The 15792-nt window shown below is 39.9% G+C and overlaps 1 protein-coding gene across 1 annotated transcript; it reads right to left on the bottom strand.

Moving 5' to 3' along the window:
- Positions 1 to 571: 571 nt before the first annotated feature.
- On the bottom strand, positions 572 to 14529 carry hadhab (hydroxyacyl-CoA dehydrogenase trifunctional multienzyme complex subunit alpha b). Its single transcript, XM_060934142.1, has 20 exons — positions 14422 to 14529; positions 12714 to 12755; positions 12541 to 12611; positions 11573 to 11706; positions 10983 to 11121; positions 10074 to 10193; positions 9835 to 9937; positions 9638 to 9760; positions 8290 to 8408; positions 8024 to 8080; positions 7820 to 7929; positions 7579 to 7713; positions 6471 to 6642; positions 4847 to 4933; positions 4622 to 4762; positions 3782 to 3850; positions 3495 to 3690; positions 3295 to 3409; positions 3030 to 3175; positions 572 to 841 (listed from the first exon to the last, which is right to left on the bottom strand). Exons 1-20 carry the CDS (start codon positions 14489 to 14491, stop codon positions 696 to 698), a joined length of 2295 nt encoding a protein of 764 aa, XP_060790125.1. The 5' UTR covers positions 14492 to 14529; the 3' UTR covers positions 572 to 695.
- Positions 14530 to 15792: the final 1263 nt, after the last annotated feature.

Here is a 15792-nt window from a genome sequence, read left to right as displayed (position 1 = left end):
AACATTAATTCAATTCTGGTTGGAAATAAAGTGTGACGCTGTATAAAGTTATTGAAATAACGCCATGGCAAGTGTGCACTATAAAGCTAAAAGTGGTCTAACAAAACATGAGCGCATAACTTTTTTTGGCCAGGCAGTGTATTTAAGAAAAACACATAACTGACAAACATCAAAAATAGTTAAATGTGTCACTGAATGGCCCATCAGAGAGCTTTCCCAAGTAAGTTTTAATATTTATCCAAATTGAAACACTAGTGTGAAGGTGTTCATTAATTTTATATAACATCATGACAGAAATTCTGGCTGTAATCCAAATGCTGATGCACTCATTCTAATACATTTATACCAACTACACACTTGGATAAGTGTATTAGATGTACACACGTACAAACAAAATTATAAACTGCTGAATGAAACAAGAGAATGAGAGCATTGGTGCATTTTACTAGTTAAGATGCATCACTTAACTTCTATAGTAAATGAACTAAAGTCCAGTCTGAAGCACTCTTACCAACATGTCAGAGCATTATTTAAGAAAAAAACAAACAAAAAAACCCTACTTTAATATTACTCATGGTCATCATTTTATGCTTTATTAACAAATAAATCTTTTACATAAGTAATACAATATGAGCTCCAAATGCAGCAAGTTCTGTTTACAGCAAAGAATTCATCGTTGGCACATTCTGACAAGGTCACTTGTGAAATTTTTTGCTTGGATCCTTGGCATGTTCAAGCAAAAGCGCGCATGGAGTAAAATGATTTCCGTAAACCTCCTCGAACCGTCTCATCTTCTCCACCAGTTTGTCTGCACCAAAGCTGTCCACAAAGCGGAATGGACCTTTCAAAGTAAACCACTGTATTAAATATTTATACTACAGTGCAGCTGAATTCTCGAAATCTGATTGGTCAGGTGGTGTTGATTAATTTTAAATAACAGCATGACAGAAGTTCTGGCTGTAATTCAAATGTTGATGCACTCATTCTAATACATTTATACAAACTACACGTTCACTAGGGGTTGTATGGCAGACACTCCTCATAAGCCTTTGTCACCATTCCAGAGGTAAGTATTGTCCTTCAAGTTCCAGCACAGGAAAGTATTTAGGGTAAAAGACCTTTGCACTTTCAGGCCAAGTTTACATTAGACCGTATCTGTCTCGTTTTCTTCGCGGATGCACTGTCCGTTTACATTAAAACGCCGGGAAACGGGAATCCGCCAGGGTCCACGTATTCAATCCAGATCGTGTCTGGTCCGGTGCTGTGTAAACATTCAGAATACACGGATACGCTGTGCTGAGCTCTAGCTGGCGTCGTCATTGGACAACGTCACTGTGACATTCACCTTCCTGATTCGCTGGCGTTGGTCATGTGACGCGACTGCTGAAAAACGGCGCGGACTTCCGCCTTGTATCACCTTTCATTAAAGAGTATAAAAGTATGAAAATACTGCAAATACTGATACAAATACTGCCCATTGTGTAGTTATGATTGTCTTTAGGCTTGCCATCCTTCCACTTGCAAGTGGTAAGTGACACGCATGCCCAACATGCACTGAGATCACACACACAGCGGCTCAGTCCCGAATCACTGCTCGTGCGCTCCACTCGCACGCTCTGTGAGCTGCGCAGGGCCGGAGTGCGCACCCTCCAGAGGGCACTCGCTGTTCAGGGCGGAGTGATTTGGAGCGCAGGATGCCTGCGGAGCCGAGCGTATCCGTGTATTGGCGTTGCTATGTGCACGCGAATCGTGTATTGGCGTTGCTGTGTGCACACTAATCGTTTTAAAAACGTTAATCTGATGATCCACTGATACGGTCTAATGTAAACCCCACCTCAGTAACAAGCTGCATTTGTCTTATTAACTTCAAAAGAAAGCAAAACGACTTGGAGCTGCTATTATGCAAGTGATAACTGGAACAAACATGTTTCACAGATGTTAAATGTAACCAGCAATAAATAAATAAATAAATAGATGATCATTCTTTTATAAATAAAAATTGTAATATTTGGGAAATTGCTTTCATTTTGGAATGCATCATATGACCCAGTCACTGATTACACTGGGGAACACAATTTTTGTTGAGTTAGGTCTGACAGCTGTTTTTAACTAATTTTTGGGTGCGGAATCCAAAACTGATCTCAGTTTTTCTCTATCACGTCAAGTTTTTGAACTATAGGATCCCCGTTTTCTTAAAAAATATGAAAAATACTGTACTTAACAGATATGTGCTTGTTTTATAAAAATTTACAAATATTGACATACAATGAAATATGAAAGAAACAGGCATGACTGCAATGTTTAACACTTTTTTTACAAAGGATATGGCTACTGTAATTATAATTGTGTGCAAGTAGTTAAGGTAAAAATTTACGTTTATAGCTCTTTCTGGAGTGTTCAACTTGAGGACTATCGCGTTTGATGCTCCAACAATAGTCAACCATCATATGTACATCCCATCTACCCTGATAATGTTCTTCCATAACCTTCAAATAGTCTTACTGCAGCTAATCAGTGGAATTTTGCTTATCTGGAGGGTAAGCTGTGGAGAAGAAAGAAAAGGGGAAAAAAAAAAAACCTGACGTGCTAGGGGGAAGGAAAAAAAACAACAAAAAAAAAACCAAACCCTGACTGCAATTTTGGAATCAGCATGCCAATTTTAGTTTTAATCAGCATAAAAATCTAACTCAACAGAACATTTTTTTCAAATTGTTCCCCAGTGTTATTTGTCTGCAACAGCATGCCCCGTTTTCATTCCTTATTGGGAATAAATTAATATTCATTGAGTATTCCTGATCAGATCATCACTGCCATTTGTGGCTTTTGTGAAAAAGCTACACTCAGCCAGACTGGCCAAAATTTTACACCAAATGTTAAAAATCAACAATGCTAAATCGATTAAAGAATAGTTTTACTAAACAGATTTATTGCACTTAAGATAATTTAAAATCACAAAGCAATTTTGTTAAAAACAATACCATGTTATAAATTAAACAAATAACCTTAGATGTTACAGATTAGTTTCTCACCTCCAAGGCATGGGGGAAAACCAAGACCAAACACTGCTCCAATGTCTCCCTCCACTGGACTGGCGAGAATGCCCTCCTGTAAGCACAGCACTGCCTCGTTCACAAAGCGAGACGCCACTCTGTACTGCATATCCGAATCTGATGACCTGTGTCGAGACAGACAGGGAGAGCACAGCTCTTACAAATCACGTAAGAAAACCACTATTGACACAGAACTGCTTGAAAAGCTTCAACCGCATTAACGTGCCTGCAGAGTAACACCTACACTGAAGGGTGTGCAGTCGTCTTGTAATGCTCCAGAATGTCCCCTAGTTCTGGGTTAACATCCTTGCGTTTAAGTCCAGGTTGGTAAACATAGCAACCCTTACCAGACTTCTGGCCTAATAACACAATCACAGACACTGATCAATATTTGCTGCATGAATAAATATAATTCTGTGTGTCACACAGCCTAATAATCCTTACCTTTGAAGCCTTTTTCCACCATCTTTTTCAGCACGTCAGGACTTCCTCCACCAAATCTTGAGCCGAAAGCTTTGCCAAGGTCCTCAGCCACATGAGCGGCGACATCGATACCCACTACATCAATCAGACTAGCAAAACCCATTGGGAAGCCAAAGCCTGTAGTCAAAGAATCTAGCTTCTTGGGATCCACACCTTCCTATATTTTCAGGATATAGCATAAAGTCTTTTATTCATAATCATTTTTCTAATTTATAAAATATTATTGAGGGGAAAACAAAAAAACAAACCTGCAATATTCTAACTACTTCGGCTAATGCGGGAGCTAAGCACCTAGTGGTATAAAATCCAGGTCCATCCTGCAATTAAAGTATTAGTGTTAATTACAATAACAGACCAGAACACTTCAGAACGTGGGACAATTTGTTAGGATTTAAATCATTTCTACATTTATTTTATTTTTCATGACTGCTGTTTATCTTATAAAGAAAATGGCAATGTAAAACAGGCAGTGAGTACATATCAAGCCCTCTGAAACTTAGTGTTCAGTTTAGAAGGTCAAACTTCGTGTGTGCAGGAAATTTTTTTTAAATCCTACTTTCACCCACTCCTGAATGAATCATTTTCACTTGTACCAGTTTGTGATCTTCTCAACAAAGTAGGGTTCATTTCCCAAAACGGGAACAAATACATCATTTAAAAACAAAGCAAGCCCTGTGATGACCTGGCGACTTGTCCAGGGTGTACCCCGCCTTTCGCCCGTAGTCAGCTGGGATAGGCTCCAGCTTGCCTGCGACCCTGTAGAACAGGATAAAGCGGCTACAGATAATGAGATGAGATGAAAAACAAAGCAACCCTGACCAGAATAAAGCATTTACTGCATGAAAGAAATGAACGCAGTTAATAAGTCACACAGCACAATACAAGCAATCCACCACCATGAATATGCTTCATGGCCTTTCCTTTTGCGTCATATCTGATTGCATGTGTGTGTGTTTTTTTTTTGTTGCTGGGTCCCGAACAATACCAGTCTTGTTGCACACTTGGTTCATACATAAGCCATAGTAGAGGTTAAAGTTAAAAACAAACAAAAGGCTCATTCTGTTTTAGGGTTAGTAAACATGACTCACCCCAACTACAATAATGACTTTGCCTTGCTTCAGGCCAACTGCTACAGCAGAGGCAATGGTGTCCTTAGAGGTTTTATCAGTAGTTATGATCTCCAGAAGTTGCATCTTGTCCACTGGAGAAAAGTAGTGCATTCCAATTACCTGAGACAAACCACAGGGGTTAGCCATTTCACTAACAGACTAAAACTAATTTAATCACCATAACAGATCTAAACGTCGATGGACCTTCTCTGGTCGCTTACTGCCAGCTGCAATGTCTTTGATTGGGAGAGCTGATGTGTTGGTGGCAAATATACAGTGGGGAGGAATGACCTGTTGAGATAAAAAGAATCACTGCTTGGAATATGGGTGACATTCAACAATGAAGTGGTAATCTGTAAAAATAAATGTTATTTTATATAAAAGGTAACAGCCTTTTTGTTTGGTTAGAAAGTTCACCTTAACACAATTTGTACACTGTACATGTTACGTACAATTTAAAAGAACTAAAGTGCATTTAAGTATTCAAAAGTTTTTGGTTGAGAAGGGAAAAAAAAAAAAAAAGAAAAAAAAAAAAAAAAGGAACAGTCCACCGTACTTCCATAATGAAGTATGCTCTTATCTGAATTGAGACGAGCTGCTCCGTACCTCTCCAAGCTTTGCGCGACCTCCCAGTCAGTCAGACACGCCATCACTCCTGTTAGCAATGTAGCTAGGCTCAGTATGGCCAACGGTATTTTTTTGGGGCTGTAGTTAGATGCGACCAAACTCTTCCGCGTTTTTCCTGTTTACATAGGTTTATATGACCAGTGACATGAAACAAGTTCAGTTACACAAATTGAAACGTAGCGATTTTCTATGCTATGGAAAGTCCGCACTATAATGACAGGCGTACTAACACCTTCGGCAGCGCATTGATACGGAGCTCAGATATCAATGCGCTGTCGAAGCGCGCTGCCGAAGGTGTTAGTACGCCTGTCATTATAGTGCGGACTTTCCATAGCATAGAAAATCGCTACGTTTCAATTTGTGTAACTGAACTTGTTTCATATCACTGGTCATATAAACCTATGTAAACAGGAAAAACGCGGAAGAGTTTGGTCGCATCTAACTACAGCCCCAAAAAATACCATTGGCCATGCTGAGCCTAGCTACATTGCTAACAGGAGTGACAGCGCGTCTGACTGACTGGGAGGTCGCACAAAGCTCGGAGAGGTACGGAGCAGCTCGTCTCAATTCAGATAAGAGCATATTTCATTATGGAAGTACGGTGGACTGTTCCTTTAAGTGGTGGCTTACTGTGAACAGGACAATTATTTCATGTCATGAAGAAGCAGCCACCTTTATCTGTCTCTCACACACTACAGCACAATGAAATTCTCTCCTTTGCATGTCCCAGCTTGTTAGGAAGTTGGGGTTGGAGCACAGGATCAGCCATGATGGTGCCCCAGGAGCAGACAGGGTTAAGGGCCTTGCTCAAGGGCCCAATAGTGGCAACAAGTAACTATTAAATCAACCTCCTGATCACCCCCCCCCATATCTTATTCTTTTTTATATTTGTATATGTAAATACTTAATTTATCTAGAAGTTTTCTCCATTTTCTATTCTCTGTTTATCGTGTAACGATGCTGCTGGAATTTTAATTTCCCTGAGGGAACACTCCCAAAGGGATCAATAAAGTTCTATCTAACCCAATAACCTCCGTAGCCTTAACCATTGAGCCACCACTACCCTCATGGCACTTCATGTGGCACATTGTTACTTTATTACTTGTGACACTTTTCTTGAAATGAAAAAGTGCAGAACAGATTTAAATGCCAAGTCAGACATTTGAAAACGTGAACAGAACATTCTGACCAAACTACTTACAGCTTCGACTTCGCTTAGGACTTTGTGTTTAATTGCGATATCCTCAAATACAGCTTCAATGACCATGTCAGCCTTTTCGAAGCCACTGTAGTTTAGCTGTCCTGTCAGGTTGGATAATATGCTGTCTCTTTCAAATGAGGTAATGTTCTTCTTCTTTGTCTTGTCATTTAATCTGTAATAGACAATCAGGGTGAAAGTAGTAAGACCAGCTATGTTGTATGGTTTGGAGACAGTGGCACTGAACCCCCCCCCCCAAAAAAAAACAGGAGGCTGAACTGGAGGTAGTGGAGTTATAGATGCTGAGATTTTCATTGGAAGTGACAAAGTTGGACAGGATTAGAAACGAAAACAGAGTGACAGCACATGTAGGACAGCTTGGAGACAAAGTGAGAGAGGAGAGATTGAGATGGTTTGGACACATACAACACGGGCACAGATAGAGGGGGGACGGGGGGGATTCGTCCCACCCAGATTTAAATTCACCTCATTCGGTCCCCCGCACTTATAGGGAGGAAAAACCGTCTATGCTGTCTTTCTTTGCATAAGGCAAACCTCACGGAAAAATCAAAAGACTAATTACCATTCGGTTTATTGAGGTGCACAGCAGTATATACATAGTTGCAACAACTCACATAAAACAAAACAAAGACTGATATTCGGTTGGTTGAGCTGCGCAGACTGCACAGGTTGCGAGCTCGAGCTTGGTTGCTATGGTTACCCACAACAAGTTTGACAGGCATATCGGGGTTGGGGTTGGTTTGCTGGCAGCTTTGTCCCCCCCCCAGTTCAAAAAAACATATCTGCGCCCCTGACATACAAAGGAGAGATCCAGGGTATATTGGGAAAATAATGCTGGAGATGGAGTTACCAGGTAGAAGGAAAAGAGGAAGACATGGATGTGTTGAAGGAAGACATGAGGATGGTTGGTGCAACAGAAAAAGATATGGAGGAGATGAAGGGACATTATCTGCTGTGGCGACCCCTAATGGGAACAGCCGGAAGAAGACTACGACAGTCAGGGTGAATGTAACATTAGTATGCATACTATATCCTTTTCAACAAATGTGTTACTACTTATGAAATAGTACATAGTTCAGTACTTTCTTACCCTTTGTAAACCTGCTGCTGACCTCGGTTAAGTCCCTCCAGAGTGGTGTCCTTAAGAATGGTATTAATGCCTTTATCCACAGACACCTGGGCAATTCCTGCCCCCATGAGCCCTGCTCCCAAGATGGCCAGGGTCCTATGGAGAATGGATTGGTAAGCAATACGTTAATTAAATTTTTAATAGTTACATCTATTCTAAAACAGGACTGACCTTAATCCTAAAATTAGGTAACACCACTTACTTAACTTCCTTTTCAGGAGCTCCAAATCTGTTCTTCTTGCAAGCAACTTGGCCATGATAAAGTCCAATAAGTGCACTGGATTCTGGGGTCATTGCTAATTTGCCAAAGTTCTGCAATGTAGAATGTTGGTTCAACATTTCCATTTACAAAAATGTTAAAGTAACTTATCCAAACTGTACATTTTTTTCAGTGAATTTATTGTACCTGAGACTCTGCCAGGTATCCTGCATCCAAGCCCTGCTCCACACCAGTCTTCACACACTATAGAGAAGAATTGTGAGGAAATTACTGGATGCTTTTGTTTAGTAATGCTTTTGGCAGGGGTAGGATACTGATTTGCATAAAGTGACAAGATTTAAATAAACAAACAAACAAAATGTAATAGCAGTATAGAATTTAAAAAAAAAAAAAAACACCCACTGAAACACTGACAACCAAATCAATCCCCGAATCTCCCCCTTTCAGCATACCTCAATTATTTTCACAGGAGCAGGATACAGCCCTTTTGTCTGTTTCATGACTTTATTCTGCACAGTGTTGTAGATTTGATTACGCACAAACCCAATGCTCATAACATAGTCTTGTATTTCTGCAAAACAAAAACACAAAAAAATGTTTCCCACAGTGATAGAAGTACTACAGGATACATAAGGAATAAAAAAAAAAAATTATGGGGGCGGGGAGGGGATGAGGGGTACTCTTATAGGAAAAGAATTGACGACGGGGTGATGCGATGTGGGCTGACATGAAACAGTGTTACAGTTTCCTTCCGATGTCGATTACTTTCCAATACCAGCATGTCACAGAATTATACTACAAACTGAATGATTACAATTTTGAAGTGTATTCATGAATGACGTTTTACTTTTTATCCATTTATAGTTGATTTCGTAGCATACATGCCAGACCGTTACTTATAAGCTAGCTTACCGAGAAAACAATGTGCAAATTCCTCTGTCCTGAAGACTCATTTCTGAAAACGTTATGGACTAGTACAAAACTGACACGCAAAATGCCTTCTAAAAAACGTTAAACATCTTACAGAAAAGTTTCACCATAAGAACCCTTTATTTAGTAGTCACATGCACACTTTCACTGTGCTTGAATTCATCCTCTGCATATAACCCATCTGAAGCAGTGAACACACACACACACACACACACACACACACACACACAGAGCGGTGGGCAGCCACACCAGAGCACCCGGGGAGCAGTCAGGGGTCAGGTACCTTGCACAAGGGCACCTCGGCCCAAGGCCTCCCCACGTCAACCTAACTGCATGTCTTTGGACTGTGGGGGAAACTGAAGCACTCGGAGGAAACCCACGCAGACACGGGGAGAACATGCAAACTCCACACAGAAAGGCCCTCGCCGGCCGCTGGGTTTGAACCCGGAACCTTCTTGCTGTGAGGTGACCGTGCTAACCACTACACCACCGTGCCGCCAATGAAGGTTCCGGGTGTGTGCACATATTTTTGAATGCACATATTTTTCAATAATGCATGTGTTCACTGTGTGCGTGTGTTCACTGATTATAATCAATCAACACTGATGCATTAGATTAGAGCGTCCGCCATACAAATCTCTGGGAAGGAGTGGTTACTATAGAAATGAGTGTATTGTATTTAGCACATCAACATAAGCTTGTGATTTGCCTTGCAGCCAAAATATTGTCCGAGCTGCTCTTATAGAAGATTAATCAACATCTGACCAATCAGTTTTGAGGATTCAACAGTGCTGTGGTATTTATTCAAAAATAAATAAAAATTAACACACCATCATAAAAATAATAAAAGAGCTGAAATAGGACACATACTTTGCATCACACCCTTTTCTTTAGTGAGAGGGATTCTCTTGTCAGCAATTCCACGGGCACAGTCTACCGCTACTTCTTCCAAATATTCAATGGTTCTGTCCTCTGGGTTCTTCAATCCAGGGCCTGAGTTTTATTTCAAAAGTTAAGTTAAGATAACTCAAAGAAAACGCCACAAAACACAAAAAATAAATTACTACCTAGTGGGTCAACCAGTTGGTGAACCAGCCCCATTTTCTTGGCCTTATCTGCACGAATATTCCTTCCTGTTAGCATCATGTCAAAGGCACTGGGTAGACCAACCTATAAACAAACACCCAAGACTTGAGAACCTTGTTGGTCAATTATTGTAATCAGGGAATGCACATATTTTTCAATAATAAATGTTCAAAAACATTATACAGTATGCATCTAATTCTTTGGAAAAGTTGTCAGAGACCATCTTGGGAAGCCTCTGTGTTCCTCCAGCACCAGGAAGAAGACCCAGCATGACCTCAGGAGTGCCCAGAACTGTCTTTTTACTCTTTGTGGCCACTCTGTACTGGCAAGCGATGGCAAACTACAAAGCAGATTGTGCAGTAAGATCAGTCATCATGCTTTCAGAAAGAAAAAGGAAACCATCTGAGGCCAAGTGTGTATATTCAATCCATTTTAAAGCAAAAAATATGAAAATTTACACCATATATTACAGTTTTATACCCTACAGAGGCTCATTCGAACCGTAAAGTGATGTATGTGATAGCTTGTCTGTCCTGTCAACCATTTCTGATGTCAAAGTTGATGTAAAAAAAAAAAAATCCATAACATAACATTGAATGGAAAAAATATAGAGAAAATTTTATTCTGATTTATCATGATAAAAATTAATCTACTACACATTTCATCTCATTCTCATCTCATTATCTCTAGCCGCTTTATCCTTCTACAGGGTCGCAGGCAAGCTGGAGCCTATCCCAGCTGACTACGGGCGAAAGGCGGGGTACACCCTGGACAAGTCGCCAGGTCATCACAGGGCTGACACATAGACACAGACAACCATTCACACTCACATTCACACCTACGGTCAATTTAGAGTCACCAGTTAACCTAACCTGCATGTCTTTGGACTGTGGGGGAAACCGGAGCACCCGGAGGAAACCCACGCGGACACGGGGAGAACATGCAAACTCCACACAGAAAGGCCCTCGCCGGCCCCGGGGCTCGAACCCAGGACCTTCTTGCTGTGAGGCGACAGCGCTTACTACACATTTATTTAAAAAAATTAATTAAAACACAAACCATTTCTGGTCACCATAGCCTTAATAAAAAGAATACTCAGACCAAAACATTGCAAATCTCACTTCAGTACCTCTAGTCCCCCACCAAGACATGATCCATTGATGGCAGCAACAATTGGTTTTGGAGAATTCTCAATTTTCTCAAACATCTTCTGCCCCTCCTGAGAGAGTTTGCTTACTTCCTCTGCACTCTTACAGGCCTGTATCATGCTGTTTACAAATGAAAAAAGTTAAACATTAAAATACACTATATGGTCAAAGTCTATGGACACCTGACCATCACAGCCATATGTGGTTCTTCCCCAAACTATTGCCACAAAGTTGGAAGCACCAAACTATACAGAAATGTCTCTGTATACTGTAATAGTAAGATTTCCCTTCACTGGAACTAAGATTCCCAATCCTGTTCCAGCATGACAATGTCCCATGAGCACAAAGCCTTCCCAGAAGAGTGAAGCTTAGAAGAACAGCAAAGGGCGACTAAATCTGGAATGGGATATTCAATAAGCACATATGGGTGTGACTGTCACGTGTTCACAAACTTTTGGTTATATAGTGTAGCACCATATGGTTATCAGCTCCATTTGGCAAAAAGGATGATGGGTTTACATTCAAAATGTAAACCTGCATAATACACTATAATGTAAAACATGTTACTAACTTGATATCTGCTCCTGCAATGAAGCAGCCAGGCTTAGAGGAGATCAGGACAGCACTTCTAACTGCATCATTTGCCCAAACCTCATCAATAACTTCTATCATCTCCTTTTGCATGGTAACTGACAGAGTGTTCACCTATAAACACAGAAGTAAATCATGATTTTTACATAAATAAATAAAAATATCCCAGAACAAGTGGCGTGCACAGACAGACACGAGGTGGTGCTCAAGCACCTGCCCCTCTGCCCTCTGTCCAAAAAAGTGCCCTTTTGAAATTTTTTTTTTACAGTTTACTGAGGCCAATGTCGACATGATCTTTTAGAAAAGCCGTGGCATTAAAAGCATGTGTGAAAATAATGTCCCGATGTGTGCCCCCTCGGCACACACACCAGACCTCTGTCTCTCTTGCTCTGTCACGTGAACAAGCGTGCAGTGCATTCAATGTGAGGTTGCAGCAGCATAGCGTCCTGGAAGCCACGGCCTTGTCGTAGCGCAGACAACACATCGGGCAGTCAGTCAGCTCTTCCCCTGCCCCACCAGCCAGGTAACACATGAATCGAGTGAAAATGTATTGTTTGCCCTCTAAGCCCAAGCTGTAATTATTCTGTCGTGAAGTAGCCCGTCGCATACAGAAACAACTGCACATAAGTATTATATTTTTTGCTAGACCATTTTCAGATTTAGGAAAACAAAAATTTCTTTTTCTATTTTGTTCAACTAGAGATTCCTGGCAAAGTCAAAAAGCCTTGATGTAATAAATTAATATTAAGTGGTTGTTTTACACCTTTAAAAACTAAAACGGGTCAGTGGCGACCCGAACACAAGAGGAGGGTTAAATCTCAGACTTTTATAATAAGGTGTTCCACATGCGCAAAAAAGTGCCCTTTTTCCCCCCCCAGAGCACTTACCCCCCAAAATGTCTGTGCACGCCACTGCCCAGAACACATTATAACAAAGCAAAGTTTTTACCTTAGAATTTGGGTCACTGATGCGAATAACAGCCACATCTCCCTTGACCTCATAGTTGACATATGTACGAGCTGAATACACATGGACAAATTTCAAAATTCAAAACCAGCGAAAATGGAAAATGATGCCACTAAATCAAGTCATGTACGTTATGATTAGACTGAAATACTTACCCATTAAGAAAGATGCAACACTGAAGCTTCTTCCAGAAGCGTCTTTGAATAAAGGAGTAGAAAAACTCATTAATCAATGTATGAAAGTTTATTGCAATGCATTTGAATGTTATTTGTTACAAAAGAACATTGTCACTACGTTCACACTGCAGGCTGAAGTGACTCAAATCCGATTTTTTCGCCCATATGTGACCTGTATCCGATCTTTTATTGACAATATGAACGACACAGATCCGATTTTTTCAAATCTGACCCAGGCCGTTTGGATACGTGGTCCTAATTCCGATTCGATCTTTTCATATGCGACTTCAGTCTGAACCGCCAGGTCGCATTCATCCGACTTACATGTCATCAACAAGCCACAAACAGAATAGTGACGTGCTGAAGTAGGCGGCGGGTCTCTCAAAAAAAGTTACAACAACATGGCACATGGCATCAATGCGAGGGACGCTTCGGGCTGTGAAGGTTCTGAATCTTCTCAATGGAAGGACGCAGAGGTTAGGGAGCTGATTTCCATTTGGGGGGGATACAACTATTCAAGCTAGATTGGATGGGTCATACCGCAACCGGTACACAGGAAACTTTAGGTTACTTCCGTAAACACTGGCCATGCTCACTGCGTGTGACGTCGTCGTATCCTGCAACGCACATGCAGAACACTTTTAGGTCGCTTTTCGTTCATACTGAGGATCACATACAAGTCGCATATATTTGTTAATGTGAACGACCTCACAAAAAAAAAAATCAGATTTCACAAAAAAATCGGAATTGAGCATTAAGCCTTGCAGTGTGAACGTAGTGTATAAAGAACGTTACAAAGAACATTAAAAATTAGCTTTTGGTAAATTATGATCATTCACTAAAAACAAGTTATAAAAAAAAAAAAACAAAGGCGTTAAGACAGATCAAACCAGGTGTGATTAAGGAGTGTACACGAAGAAAACTAAGTATGCATACTACTGTACTAAATAATATTACAGCTTTAGCACCTGTACAGTTTAGTACTCATCCATCAGGGATAAAGCACTGACATCCAGGGGTGGGCGGGGCCAAAACAGTCAGTGCAGACCAGATGACCTTTAACCCACATTCTCTCCAAACTATTTATTATTATTATTATTATTATTATTACTACTACGAGTCATGACTTTATTTTAACGATAAAAAAGTAGACCTGCTCGAAGAAATCTATTTTTAACCATAAGAACTAGCTATTTTCATAAATAGGCCAGAGAACTAAACACAGTTAAGTGAATCAACACTGAAGTGAGGTAAGTAGTCATAATACGGTTAGCAACTTAAAAAAGGAGCTAATAGTGTCCTATAACAGCACAATTTATAAAAGAAGAAGAAGCAGCAAAAAAATAAAAATAAAAAAAGCCTCATCTCATTCAATTTTGCGTCCTTTCATTGCTCAAACAACTCAGCTGTAGCCAACATGCTAAATTAGTCGGCTAATTAAGGTAAGGAAAAGTGCTTAGTCATGAGATGTATTAAATCCCTTTTCATACGAGTCTTACTAATCAAACATTATACACTTTCAGAAAGTGGTTATAAAGCTAGCAGAGCGTTAGTTATTCAACAAAGAGCAGCTGAATTTATCTCGCTGCCTGAATCGACATGCTGAGGAATTTAATGTTAAAGCGAAAAGTCAACAATTCCTGCAGTTTACACAGCTTTCAGTAACATGTTTCTAAAAGGGGTTTACCTGAAAGCAGTGCATATCGTCCCCTTGCTGTAAGTTTGGACAGGACACCTAGAGCTCGTAACGCCGCCATCTTGAGAGGTCAACACTGACAACCGGAAGAGAGGAAGAAGAAAAAAAACACATGAACAGCTGCTTGACCAATCACACGGCGCTCACAATGACGTAATCATCAGGCAAGGTGTAGTGAAAGCAAATGTTCGTAAGTTTACACAAGTTTCCCATTGCTTCAGGTGTAACTGATCAGAAAGCCAATACATCTTTATTAATAATAATAATAATAATAATAATAATAATAATGTGTTTGTTTGTTTTAAGTTTTACACTGTAGCTATAAGGCCACTGTAGCAAGTACGGATAATTTATAGCTGCCAATACACTGCAAAAAGTAAAATCTAACCAAGATTAAATATCTTAAATCAAGACAAAATATGCTTGTTATTTGTCTGCCAAGATAATTCTCCTTTCCAGGCAGGTTTTGTGTAAGAGTATTTCACTTCCTTTAAGTATTTTTTCCCTCAATTATCTTAATAAGGTATTATAACTTGTTATTGAGATTTTATTACTGGTTATGAGTAAATTTTGTCTTAAAATGAGAATTACCATAATTTCATCGGTGTTATATTAACCATGACAAGTTTGTCAAAGTCAGAATTTCTTATTTCAAGCATCTTATCCTTTCTTTTAATCTCTTAACACAAAACAGATAACTAAATTAAATGAATTGTTGTATTGTCAATCTGGCAACAAAAATAGGCGACAAAATGGATTGGTTTGTTGTTTTGATTTTGATTTATTTGGCGGTTTCAGTTGGTATAAACACTTACTTAAACAGAGCACACCAATACGCCCAGATGAAATAGTCAAACTGTTGGTTGGGGGACAAAGTATCTAGCATGTTAAAATGAGTAGTACAACTTTACTTGTTTTTAGTATAAATACACTAGTTTTAAGACATCTGTGGGGTTTCTAAAGCTAGATATATTTACTTGTTTTTAAAAATCTTGCCAAGTCAAATTTTCTTGTTCTGTTGGCAGATAATTTTGCTTATTTTAAGTAAAATATTCCTAATTTTATTACTTTTTTTTCTTGTTTTTGTAAGCCGGGTTTTTGCAGTGTAGCATCAGTACAGTGTATCACTTTTCTGACCAGACCAACTTGAACGGCAAAATTTTCATATTATAAATTGCAAATTCATAGACTACTTTGAGATTCTGTAACTTTACATATCCATCCATTATCCATCCTGTTCTACAGGGTCGCGGGCCTATCCTGGCTGACTATGGGCGAGAGGTGGGGTACACCCTGGACAAGTCTCCAGGTTATCGCAGGGCTGACACACAGAGACAAACAACCATTCACACTCACATTCAC

This window comes from Neoarius graeffei, chromosome 11 (assembly GCF_027579695.1).
Source record: "Neoarius graeffei isolate fNeoGra1 chromosome 11, fNeoGra1.pri, whole genome shotgun sequence".
NCBI classification, from domain to species: Eukaryota; Metazoa; Chordata; class Actinopteri; order Siluriformes; family Ariidae; genus Neoarius; species Neoarius graeffei.
Note: the sequence above shows the minus strand (reverse complement) of the source record. Positions and strands in the feature narration are given on the sequence as shown.

Excerpts from the sequence above, each read along its gene's own strand:
- hadhab (XM_060934142.1), bottom strand. The coding sequence starts at position 14,491 with ATGGCGGCGTTACGAGCTCTAGGTGTCCTGTCCAAACTTACAGCAAGG. Across the intron at positions 8,081-8,289 it reads CTCCTGTGAAAATAATTGAG|TGTGTGAAGACTGGTGTGGA; the intron begins GTATGCTGAAAG and ends TCTTCTCTATAG. Across the intron at positions 4,934-6,470 it reads TCCTAAGCGAAGTCGAAGCT|GTCATTCCTCCCCACTGTAT; the intron begins GTAAGTAGTTTG and ends TTATCTCAACAG.